The sequence below is a fragment of the Natrix helvetica genome (assembly GCF_964273705.1).
Source record: "Natrix helvetica genome assembly, chromosome: 3".
NCBI lineage: Eukaryota > Metazoa > Chordata > Lepidosauria > Squamata > Natricidae > Natrix > Natrix helvetica.
The window spans coordinates 33,523,642-33,537,087 of NC_138549.1; the positions used below are offsets into that span (position 1 = coordinate 33,523,642).

The 13,446-nt window shown below is 40.9% G+C and overlaps 1 protein-coding gene across 1 annotated transcript in view; it reads right to left on the minus strand.

Moving 5' to 3' along the window:
* The window catches only part of MRPS9 (mitochondrial ribosomal protein S9), a 38,775-nt gene extending 29,074 nt beyond the window's left edge, over positions 1–9,701 (minus strand). The window contains exon 1 of the mRNA XM_081946767.1: positions 9,486–9,701. Coding sequence (XP_081802893.1) covers positions 9,486–9,575 — 90 coding nt within the window. The 5' untranslated portion in view covers positions 9,576–9,701. The remainder of the gene's footprint in view (positions 1–9,485) is intronic.
* Between the last annotated feature and the right edge of the window lie 3,745 nt (positions 9,702–13,446).

A 13,446-nucleotide genomic window follows, 5' to 3' on the forward strand; every position in this document is an offset into this window, starting at 1 on the left:
AACTTCTCTCACTATCACACCTCATAAAACAATCTATTCAGAAGAGAATCTGTTTGTACCTTCCCCATATAAATGTGTAGATGAGAATGCTAGTAAGTAATCTTATTTTTATGGACAAGGTTGGGTGAAAGTATTTTTGTTAATAAAAATCAATTACATTGAATTGCAAAATCAGCATGCAAATTTAAAAGACACTCCAGTAACTGGCTGATTTGGACTTGCCCAAGATAAAAATGATTTTTTTCTCCATGCTTGTCCCTTTGTTATTCCATATAATAAATAAAGATTAAAACAATAGTATTTTTAAATTAATTTAACATAATGAACCAGACCAGAGTCCATTGGAAATGGGTAGGCAATAAATTTAAACAAACAAGCAAATGGGCAGATAGAACTGCAAGGCCTTAATATCTGAGGAAAGCTACCACGAACATAGCTACTTTAAAAAAATGTGCTGCATAAAATGTAGAAGTAAAAATTAGCTTTGTTTAAAAAAACTTGTAATCCAGCAATGCTTCCTTTAGTTTTTACCTTACTCATAGTGTGTGTCCTGTAGCAAATCCTCAGTAAGAAATTCATGTGAAAAGTTTTTTTGAAGCTAGACTGAACAAATCTGTGTAGGATTCAACAAATCTTCATATAAAATAATCAAATTCCTATTGCTCATATGACAATATGCATTTCAATATTAAATATTCATGGACTTGAAATTATAGGAAACTAGTAGCAGCATTAGTACTACTAGTAGTAAATATTACTACTTTTAATAGCAACCTTCTAACGCAAGCATACTACAAATAAATATGGTAGCAAGATTAATGATTGCTTGAAAAATACCTGGCATCTGCCTTGTAAATGAATTCTCATTAAGGGCTATTCTTTCCTAATAAACTTTGTGTTTGGAACAGATGTCACAGTGAAGCAAGTTACCATTTATTTTCGCAAACTGCCTGCCTCATACACTAAGGCATGACTCATTTATGTGGTCCTATTGAAAATAACTAATAATCAGCCAAAGTGTACCTGTGAGAAGTTGATAAGTATGTGCAGAGAAAGGAAGACTGTTGTGTACACTGCTTCTAGAACACAGAAGCCTATGGGAGGGCAATAAGGGGGTTACTTAAGATTTTATTGCTACTAAAAATCAAGATACTTAGGATGCCAAATGTCACCTCAATAGCTCAATCTATCACATATTTACTTTAATGAGCAGCTATAAAAGCAATGGATAGTTCTTGCACTGATTCTGCATTTCCCCCCCTGAATTCGGGTATTATCTATTCTGAAAGAAGTTTAAAGGCAAACAATTTGTAAAAGACAATCTTCGTAATAAATACTTGATGCAAGAATTGTTTGTATCACTTTTCTTTAACTTGTCCTTCTCCAGACATTTTGGATACCACATTTTTACTGTGTTGGGCATTAGTTACTGTAGCTCTACTAAAGCACCTAGACAGAAGGTCTAAGTCAAGGAAAGATGAACAGTAGAACTGTGTCAGAAGTTGCTAATTGCTTCTTTATACAACTTCAGATGAGGACTTTTGAGCATCTTTTTCTACCACTTACCATCTAGACCTAGAAAGGCCATTTAAAAATCCTGATTCAGAAGCTGAACAATTTATTCCGTCCCTCTTAAAACCCTAGTGCAGTGGTGGGCAACCTTTTTTTTCAACTGAGCCAAATCTCGCCAAAACCACGATTGAAATTTACTTTGAGAGCCACATTTTTAAAACCTAAAATACATAGGATGGTACACTGTTTTTAGTTTCAATAAGTTTTTATTGAGAATATTCTGCATGCAAGTATCCACATAGGTCGGGAGGATACAAATAACACAACTAATAAAACAAAAACTTTAGAACGATATTATTTATCGATAACGTTAAATTCCGTAAAATTTGCCTTACAATGTAGAGAAAATTACATCCTGACATTGACTGACAAAGTCACAACCACTAATGTGAACATTGGCCTTGCATTTCCTTGGATAGTTTGAGTAAGTCAGGTTTGTATGTTGTTGTTTTTAATTTCATCTCTCTCTCCCACTTTCTTTCTTTTTTTCTTTTTCTCTCTCTCTCTCTCTCTCTGGCTCTTTGTCTCTCTCTCCCTCCCTCCCCCATCTCTGTCACTCTGTGTGTGTGTGTGTGTGTCTGTCTGTCTCTCACTCACTCTGTGTGTGTGTGTGTCTGTCTCTGTCTCTCCCTCTGTCTCTCTCCCCTCCCTTCCTCTCTCTCTGTCACTCTGTGTATGTGGGTGTGTCTGTCTCTCACTCATTCACTTAATCACTCACTCTGTGTGTGTCTCTCTGTCTGTCTATCTTTCTCTCCCTCCCTCCCCCTCTGTCTCTCTCTCTGTCTGTGTGTGTGTGTGTGTCTGTCTGTCAGTCTCTCTCTGATTCCCTCCCTCACTCCCTCTCTCTGTTCCTCTCTCTGTCTGTCTTTCTCACACACACACACACACACACACACACACACACACACACACTGTGGTCACCTTGTTGAGTGTTCCAATCACATTTGAAACACTCAACAACTGGCCTGCATTTATGGTATTTTGCAGCATTCTGCAGTCATAGGACCAAAATTGGTTGTCACTCGCCCGGGCTTTTGCAGAAGCTTCCCTCCGAAGCCCGAGAGGAGGGAGGGGAGCGGGCACCCGGCACACAGAAGAGCCGCATTAAAGGGTGTAAAGAGCTGCATGTGGCTCCCGAGCCGCGGGTTGCCCACCACTGCCCTAGTGCATCATAGCAAGTACACTTCCTGCTCAAAACAATGATTCTCAAAGGCAGTTATCTTCCAGCTTTTGTGGAAGATGGCAAGATATGGCTAGACAGATTTGTTTTTCTTTTACCAAGTTAATCAGTGGGTAAGACAACTGTAATTTCAATCAAGCACTCTGCCAAAAGAACAGAAGAAGCACTGGCAAAGCAGTAATGGCTCAAGCTTGGCATGAAGCCATCTTCATGCACTTCTTTATTTGTCCTGTGTTCATATTAACAAAGCTTCTCAGCAGTCTAATTATTCTATAAACAGATTATTGAAGTTGTCTCCATGGAAAGAAGCAAGTGAAGAAAGCCCACAGAACTTGGAGGATGCAATTTGGCTGCTACATCCGACAGACTAAGCTAAACAATTCAGAAAATATACCCATTCAGCTGATACTTTCTGGATAGTACTGGACACATATCCATTTTATTTCTCTGCTCTGCAGAATTTTAAATATATCTTTTCCAATATAAATTAAATTGATTTTAATGAAGCAAATATAGAAGTAAAGTTGCTGTATTTGCTAAGTATCACTTTAGGAAAATAGATGAGAGAAATTGATTTTAGTTCCAGAAGGATTGGGACTATGCTTCATCCTAAAATTACATTAGGGGACATCACACTTTACAACTGCATTGCTTAGCAGTGGAAATTTTGGTCCCACTTGCCGCTATTGACAATTACTTGTACTATATGACATTTCTTGCCAGTAAATATAGAGGCCATGTACACATAAAAAAGGGTAAAGCTTTCCCTTGTCCAGTCACTGCTCATCTCAGTTTCTTAGCCTAGGGAGCCAGCGTTGCCCAAGGATACTTCCACAGTCATGTGGCCGGCATAACTATACACAGAGGCACGTGGAACACTGCTAACTTCCCTCAGAAATGGTGCCTATTTATCTACTTGCATTAGAACTTTCGAACTTCTCGGCTGGTAGGAACTGGGGTAAATAATCTTAACCGCGGCTACATCACTTTCCATGGATACATCCTCAAAATGTCACCTCTAGTTTATAATAGGCCCATGGCTAAGGCAGTGTAAATAATGCTTTAAGTGTTCCACCATGAAAGAATTATTTCATGTTATGTTATTTCTCACGATATGTCAGCAAAAGACTTCCCATGTTGATAAGCTAGTGAACATAGAGGAGGTGGACAAGGTTGGGGACAGCAATTTATTCAGATCCTATTGGTTCTTCGGGTCTGCTGTGAGATGATCCCCTTCTTTGGGTTGATCAGCTATTTTGATTGTTTGCAGTACTGTTTTATTTATTTGTGGAGACGACCAGAATTCCCAGTTGCTACAGACATTTTCTTTGTATGTTGTGTGCAATTCCCATAAAGATGACATAACTGATTGATATAAAAGTGCTTGCTGCCTCAACCAATGAATGGTGCAATTTAAAACAACTGAGAGATAGACATTGCACTTTTTGCTCTAGAATAAGATTTCCATTGTGCTATATAAGGTTGCAGTCCAGAGACCGTTCTGTATATGTTAAGGATAGAAGGTGGGAAGAAGGCTGGGAGAGTAGAGAGCCCTTTTGCTCTGGCAGTAAAGGAGACCATAATCATGGCTTGCACAGCTACTTTATGCACTGTATTTTGAAGAGAAGGATAAACACAATGACAGCAAAACCATCTTCTCAACTTCCAGCATTTCAATTTATCTAGTGCCTTCACAAAAGACTGCTAGATGGCAAGCAAGGCATAAAAACATTCAAAGTCTTTGCTGTTGAAAGGATGCGTGCTGGATAGATCAATAAGCATTTTGGGGAAAAATGTGTGGATACAATTGATAGCCTACCTCTCAACCCTATTTCCCTAATGTCTGAAGACCCCAAATACACCTACGTAGCAGCTATATCCGACCAACAGAAATCAGGGTGACCACAAGATTGCCATCATGAGAAACAAACCTTTGCTAAACAAACCTAATGGTCTGAGCTGAGGGCTAAAGGCAACAGGCCCTGTGGGAAAAGAAAACAGAACAGAATGCTGAGGACTGACTTGATCATATATCAGGGCAGCAATTAGTGGCAGTTTTTCCCATGTTTGGCATTTGTGACTCAGACTTTCTATGGGTTCTCAGAATTTGACAGAAAACTTGGTGCAAAACTCCTCTTTAGACTTTTATTTAAAGAACAGCATCTAGTTTTATTTTTATGCAAATTCCTTTCCAAGATCATTTATACTAATCTTGAATTCAAGATTATTAGTTATAAATAACACCTAATTCATTCAATAACTAATTCATTCTCATAATTCATTTTAGGATTACCAACCATGCATTGCTTCCTTAGACCAACAGGTGATCTAGATCTATATTATGTGCTTGCCATAATATAATATGGACTGCAAAGCAATAAACAGAGTCAATGATAAAAGCTTCATACAGATTTACTATAGATAAACTTTTATGAAAAAATCCTGGGCTATGTATCAAATGCTAAACTATATTTACAATAAGATCAAGATTCCAATTCCTTTAGGGCTAGAAATCATCCTCTTTTAAGAGAGAGAGAGCAAGTTTTCCTCTTTTTGAAAATAATTATATTAAATATTTATAAATCTAAATATACTGACGCTTAAGTTATACCACTTTGTCTTGTTCTTAGAATATTCTGATGGCATACTTTTTGTCTGTTAAGTTTGTCCGGAACCTGTTCTTTTTGCTTTCCTTTCATTTTCTGTATGTATCCTTGTTTTCAGATCTTTGTGAAAGCTTATCTTTAAGCAAGGTACTCTGGCTTCATTTAATGTCCTTTTTTATATAGAAATTCCTTGCAATTGTATATCAGTATCATCATCTTTATAAATTCTCATTCACCCTGAGCTCCTTTATTCATTATCTTTTCCTATCATTGATTCCTACTTGTTATAATTCTATAATATAATGTATTATTTATTTTTAAAATTCAATACAGATTTGATTATATTAAACTTTTCCTTAGCATCAAGACCCGTAGCACTGCAAGGTCACTTTTCTCCAATATTCCTGCTACTTCCACTTTTTCAACTGAATCTGCTTTATTGATTACTATTGTAAAGAATAAAGTCTTTGCTATTGTAAAGAAAAAAGTCATAACTGAAAAATAGTCATGTCACTTTTTTCAGTGCCATTGTAACTTTGAACAGTCACTAAATGAACTATTGTAAATCTACCTGTAGCAGTTCAAGTATATACAGAACCTTTTTGTCCCTTCAAACTCCATTCCTTAAATCAGGAATACATCTTGGAAGAATATGCTTGGTACGATTTTTCTCGCCATAATTTTCATCACTACATTTTCATGCATCCTTGAAAGATCTAAAATTTGTTTTTGGAAGTTTCTCACCCTTCTTCTCTTTAGTTCAGCAGGCAATGGTAGAAACTACAATAACATTACTTTTATTTGTTCCTTCATTTATTTAATTCTGATAGTCCCTGCAAGATTGCCAAGTTCATGTGGATTTCTGAGCAGGAATGAATTACTGTATTTTTCAGAGTATAAGACGCACTCCCCCACCTCTAAAAGAGGGTGAAAATTTGGGTGCATCTTATACACCAAATGTAGCCCCACCCCCCTGCCGCCCTCATCCTTTGGCCTTTGCCTCCCAGCAATTTGCCTCCTTGTAGCAAGCAGCCTGTTTCAGTTTCAGCTTCAGCACAGCTTGATTAGCACAAGCAGCTGATTGTTGTTGGATCAGCCTCCCGACCATCAGCTGTTTCAGGCTGTGGGGATTGCCACTGCTTAGTGCTGCCTCTACGCACTCCATTTTCAGCCTCCGCGCACCCCATTTTCCGCACATTCTGATCCCTATCGCCCAGAATGGGTGGAAAATGGGTGTGCGGAGGCTGAAAATGGAATACAGAGGCAAAAATGAGGCACATGGAGGCGGCAATAGGCTATGGCAATCCCTGCAGCCTGAAATAGCTGATCGTCGGGATACGATCCAACCAACAATCAACTGCTTGTGCTAATCAGGCTGTGCTGAAAGTGAAACTGAAACACGCTGTTTGCTGCAAGGAAGCAAATTGCTGGGAGGCAGAGGCAGACTTTTTTTTTCTTGTGCTAATCAGGCTATACTGAAACAGCTGTTTGCTGCAAGGAGGCAAATTGCTGAGAGCCAGAGGCAGATTTTTTTTTCTTGTTTTCCTCCCCAAAAGGTAGGCACGTCTTATACTTCGGAGTATCTTATACTCCAAAAAATACGGTATTTTTAACCTATTGAAAAAGTTCCCCCTTTCTACTGCTACTGTTCCTTTTGAACAAAGTGTTGTACTGTACTGTATATACTTGAACTGCTACAGGTAGACTTACAATAGTTCATTTAGTAACTGTTCAAAGTTACAATGGCACTGAAAAAAGTGACACCACTATTTTTCAGTTATGACTTTTGCATCCATCCCCATACTCATGCGATCAAAATTCTGATGCTTGGCAACTGGTTCCAATATATGACCATTGTTGTGTCTCAAGGTCATGTGATCATCTTTTGCAATCTTCTGACAAGCAAAGTCAATGGGGAAGCCAGATTCACTTAACAACCAGGTTACTAACCTATCTAACTGCAGTCATTCACTTAACAACTCTGAAAAAAAGGTCTTAAAATGGAGCAAAACTCATTTAAATATTTCACTTAACAGAAATTTTGGGCTCGATGTGGTCACAAGTTGAGAACTATTGTATATTCCAGTCATAAGAATCATCTCAATCAGGTTTCCACTGTGATCTATTAAATCACATTTACTCTGGGTATGAAGATCTCAAGTTCAAGTTGGCTACATTTTGACCATTACGGTATAATGTTGAATATAAATTGTATAATTTTATAAGCCAGTGAGGTTTTATTCCCCCACAGAATGGTTTTAGAAGGCCGATTTCAGCAATTCTACAATTCTTTGTGAAATTCTTACATCACACATTTCATTTCTCGCCCCATTCGCTTTTCAAATTCAGTTTAATACTTGCTAATCATGCTGGCCATATTTGCCGAAACACTTTGCCAGTCCTTCTGAAGTGTACTGTTTTTATTCATTCATTCATTCTATTCATATAGCTGCACATCTCAGTTTACATGACTCTAGACAACTTACAACACACACAAGAAAATAAAAAGTAATAAAAACCAAAATACATAAGAGCAGGCATAAACTAAAGTATTATTCGCACAACCAGAAGACAGGCTGTAACTCATGCTTAGGATCCCAGGTCCAGGCATAAAGTTAAATTTTCAAGGCCTTACAAAAGGCCAGCAGGAATGGGATAATCTAATCTCAGAGGGTAATGATATTCCAAAGGTTTTAGAAAAGGCTGTCCTTCTGGACCCACCACCCAACAAATACCGGGGAGCATGCCTTTCTGACAGATAGGGTTGGATGGGTAGAGATGGTCCTGTAAGTAATCTGGTCCTATGTATGTCATGATGGACTTAAATAACAACCACTTTGAGTTGCACAATAGAAGCCAATGAAACTTGTTCAGCAGTGATGCCACATATGCCAAGAAACTGGCACCCATAATTGCTTGTGCCTTAGGAGCCACCCAATTGTTTCAGTCACCTGCCATGAATTAGATTCTGCTTTTCTGCCCCAAGAAAAAATCTTTGGTCTTAATACTATAGATTTCCAACTCTAGTGATATTTTTAAAAAACACATACATTTGGCTCTGCAACCAAACAAGACAGACACAGACTTCAATGGATAATTAGAACTGCAGACAAAACAACTGCTACTAACCTGCCTTCCATTGAGGACCTGTATACTGCAAGTCAAAGAAGGCTGTGAAAATATCTACCGACCCCTCAAATCCTGGACATAAATTGTTTCAACTTCTACCCTCAAAATGACGCTATAGGGCACTTGATAACCAGAACAACTAGACACAAGGACAGTTTTTCCCGAATGCCATCACTCTGCTAAACAACTAATCCTCACAACACTGTCAAACTATTTACCAAGACTGTATTACGATTATTCTTCTCTTCCTTCCTAGTACCTATCTCCTCCTACTTATGACTATAACCATGTTGCTTGTATCTTTAAAATTTATATTGTTTTGTTTCCTAGTATAATTTGATTGCTTATTAGTAACCTACGTCTATCACTAAGTGTTGTGTCTTATGATTCTTGATGAATATATTCTATTTTATTTTTCTTTATGTACACTGAGAGTATATGCACCGAAGAAAAATTCCTTGTGTGTCCAATCACACTTGGACAATGAAGAATTCAATTCAATTCAGTTCTATTCATAGACTTGATGGAGCAGCACAGAAACCCTGAAAGCATGCATCAGTGGCCTTTATCTTTTGCAAAGTACATCCTAACCTTCTATCATCCCCTTGCAAACTTATCTGTTTTGAACGGACGTTGCAGGTAGACACCTGGGGTCCCCAGATGTGACATTTCTGCCTACAAATGACGGTCCTAAAACCAGCAACCCCCGAGGCATTAAAGGATTCCCATACTTCAGAAGCGCTGCCTCCCGCGCATGCGGACAGCCATATTCACTAGGAAGGTATTAAAAGCAGCGGCGGCGGCAGCGGAGGCTTGGAGCGAAGTCCCGGCTTGGCTCTGCTGGACCGCCGTCCCAAGGTCAGACATTTGGGGTGGAAGGGACTGAAGTCCAAAGCAGCCCAGAGCTTTCAAGCATTGCGGCTACACGGGAAAGCGGCGCTGCGACGCCTTCGGTTCTATCGCACGCCACGGCTTAGCCCCCCCCCCCCGGACCTTACCTTCGAGTCCACCAGCAGCTTTCTCGCCTTGACCGCTGTGCTCCAGCTGCGGCCCCTCGCCAACGCGCGCCCAAACGCCACGGCTGCCATGCTAGGGGGAAAGAAGGAGGGAGGGGGGGGAGAAAGAGGGAGAAGAAAGCGCCTCCCCGCTTCCCTCGTTCTGTATAGCGCGCGCGCGCGGGCGCACGCGCAGCTCCCAAAGACGCTTGGTTAGCGGGCGGGGCGGGAAAGATCGGAAGGACAGCGAGGAGAAGGCAATCACGTGACGCTCCTGCTTTACGTCACGTCTGGCTGGGTCTTCGCGCGCTCTTTAAAACCAGAGAATTCTAGCTTTCTGTTGGCACCTACCAATGACGGTCCTGGAACCAAGAACACCCCGAGACATTAAATGATTCCCATACTTCAGAAGGGCTGTGTCCTGGGCGCTTTCCAAGAAGCTACGCTGCACACGCACATACAAAATCTATGGACAAAATGTCCCCTTTCCTTTTAGGCTCTTTTCCTTTGTATTTCGCTTTGTGTGTGTGTGTGTTTCAGTGAAGTTGCAGGGTTTCTTTGCCAGAACTTTAGACGTCAGGCAAAAAATATTTGTGAGCATACACATTATGAGAACTCTGTCCCGTGGAGGTTCATGGAGGATTAGAATAATTTTGCAACATCTATTTTTTTTAAACTCAGGCTTTTACTTTGTTTTATTAAACTTTGAAAACATAATTAAAGGTAAAGGTTCCCCTTGCACATACGTGCTACTTGTTCCCAACTCTAGAGGGCGGTGCTCATCTCCATTTTAAAACTGAAGAGCCAGCGCTGTCCGAAGATGTCTCTGTGGTCATGTGACCGGCATGACTAAACGGAAGGTACACAGATTGATGTTACCTTCCCATCAAAGGTGGTCCCTATTTTTCTACTTGCATTTTACATGCTTTTGAACTGCGAGGTTGGCAGAAGTGGGACAAGTAATGGGAGCTCGCTCCGTTATATGTCACTAGGGATTCGAACTGCCAACCTTTCTGATCGACAAGCTCAGCGTCTTAGCCACTGAGCCACCACGTCCCCTGAAAAACATTAATACATATCTAATGATGATCTTCCTTGCATTTTCCGGGGGGGGGCAGGGTCTGCTTTTCAGATAGCAAATACTATTTCGTATGATTGACTGCAGTATCTGAGTCCTAATGGGTGATCTTCATACCTGCATCAATTGTGTCCTGCCACCCTTGCTTTAGTCCTCTGTTCTGACCCCCCTCTTCCCCTGCAATCACAGAAACACTCCGAGCCAAAGATACTTCACGAGGTTTATTGCACAGACAGACAGATCCTTGGCAGCAATCCAACACAACTCGACCTTCAGAACCCTCCGGCACTGACACGCAATAGCAGCTATCCAGCCTGCCACGCTCACAAGACTGTACTCCCACAATAGTTCCTGCGTTGACTTCTGCAAAGGGCGTGTGCACAAGCAGTCCTTTTATAGTCTGGAGAGGAGTCTAATTATCAGCAGCTGAGAGCAATTACCTCCTGTAACTGCGCAATTGCTGTTTACGCCTGTTAGTGCGCCGGTAACGAGCATCTAACAACTCACTGCTGATGTCTAACTCACTGTCCCATGACTCCTCCCCGCTGCTCCAAGGCATGACATCAGGAGCCCCCTTCCTTTGGCTTTCACCACTGCTCCATGCCTCAGGCGCCTCTTGGTGACCGACCAGCCTCTCTGATTCCTGCTCGGAGTCAGAACCCTGCACAGGGTCCTCCACATCCTCCAGAGCCGACTCATAGGGACCCTCGCTGTCAGAGTCTGGTGGCAGCTCCAACGGCTCCTGCTGGGCCACAACAGTCTTCTATCACCGAAAATAAGACAGGGTCTTATTTTCTTTTGACCCCCGAAATAAGCACTTGGCCTGATTTTCAGGGAGGTCTTATTTTTAAGGTGCAGGAGGCGGCAAGCGTGGTCACCTCATGGCTGCTCCTGTGTTGTAATATTTTCGGGGAGGGCTTATTTGAGCACATGCGCTCAAAAGCCCAATTGGGCTTATTATCCGGGAAGGTCTTATTTTCCGGAAAATGGTAGGTGTTTTCCATTGGTGTTAAAGTGGAAGGCAATGTGTGTAACAATGTGGGAGTGCTGCTCGTAAGATCTGGCCATACCACTATAGGTGTTTTTCCTGCATTTCCTCTGTAATTGGTACAACATTCATCTGCTAATGTTTGTGTTGTTGGGTGGTCAAAAAAGCATAATGACCAACACGGCAGTTATGGGACAAAGAGGCGTTCACTGCTTTGGTGGTTCGCCAGCACTCAGCACCACACAGTGCTACTGAGCAAATCATCATTCCGTATACTTTCAGTTTTAAATGATTTGGGATTTGCCTATCACAGAGTACTCCAGTAATCTTTGATCACAGCCATATTTTATTCAGTCATATACACACACTCCTCCATCATTGCCGCAATCGCTTTGCAGTTGGGACCCTACATAATGGAAGGAGTTTGTCTTCACTAGATCTTCACTGCTGATCTAAATGGTGAAGACGCTTGGACTGCTCTCCAGATACTTGGTGGTCTTGATATTTGCACTTGATATTGAAGTGCAAATTGAAGTGGCTAAAAAGAGTGATCGTTCGATGTCTGGACAGTGTTACAGCGATGGCTGCAAGCAAGAAATTTTCTATGTAGAGTAAGACCCAGGCAGGGGTGGGTTCCTGCCAGTTCTACCCTCTTCTATAGAAGAGGTTCCACAAATCTACAGTGCCGTTTAGAACTGGTTCCAGCTCCCTTCCCCCGCCTGTCCGCACATCATCAAGATGAAGAGCGAGAGGAGGAATTCTGGGAGTTGAAGTCTACAAGTCTTAAAGCTGTCAAGTTTGAACACCCCTGGGTTTTTTTCCCCTAAAGGGTTAGGGGTGCAAGGATCTTATAACTTGAAAGCTTTAAGACTTGCGTGCTTCAAATGCCAAAGTTTCTGAGCCAACATTTTGGTTGCTAAGCAAGAGCGTTGTTAAGTGAGTTTCACTATATTTTACAAGTTGGCCACGCCCACCCAGTCACATGGCTGGCAAGCCACTCCCATAAAGCAGGCCACACCTACAGAAGAGTTTCTAAAAAAATTTGAAACCCACCACTGGACCCAGGGGACATCATGGTGCAGATCTCGTGATGGAATCTATGGTGAGAATGAACAACAGCGTTAGTCCCAAGACTCCACAAGAAAGTTTCTGGAAAGGCCAGCACATCTCACTTAGCTCTAGATATTAAAGTAGAACATTGTAGCTATTTTATGAGTTGCTTGTACACATCATGGCCATGTAGTATGTACCATCAGCTGATGTGGAACATATTTAAAATATTTTTCTAGGTCAAGGAATCCAGGTGTAATTGCTTTTTCTTTTCTTGATGCTTTTCTATGAGCATGTGGGTCATAAAAATGGCAGTGATATACAAGCTTTGGACAAAATGGCACAGGTCTATATTGATTTCAGTGATATCACAGGAGCTGATTAAGTATCTGCTCAATAATTTTCATTGTGTGAGACAACAAGGATTAGTAATTGCAGCAATCACCTATTTTTGAAGAGGGAAACTTGTGATCCAGTCAACAGGCACGTGGCCACAAATCATAAAAAAGCATTGAAGAAGCTACTGTAGTCAGCCATTCAATTGCTCTGTGGTGAAATTCTTTTAACTTCTAAACACCTACTGTTGGATTGTCTATGCCAGGTACTTTCAAATTCTTCATTGCTTTAGTAAACTCTTCAAATGTAATGCACAGGGCTGGGCCAGCTTTAGCCAAGCCATCCGGCATTGGTGGGTGTGGAAATTTGATATTAGAGATTTTGCCACAGTGCTGCTAGCATTTTAGAATTTTAAGCTTTTCCTCCAGTTGCTGTCCATTTTATCCATGTAGTGTTTACATGTATTATTTAATACTAGCTGGATATCCGTGCTCCGCTATGAAACTATGAGA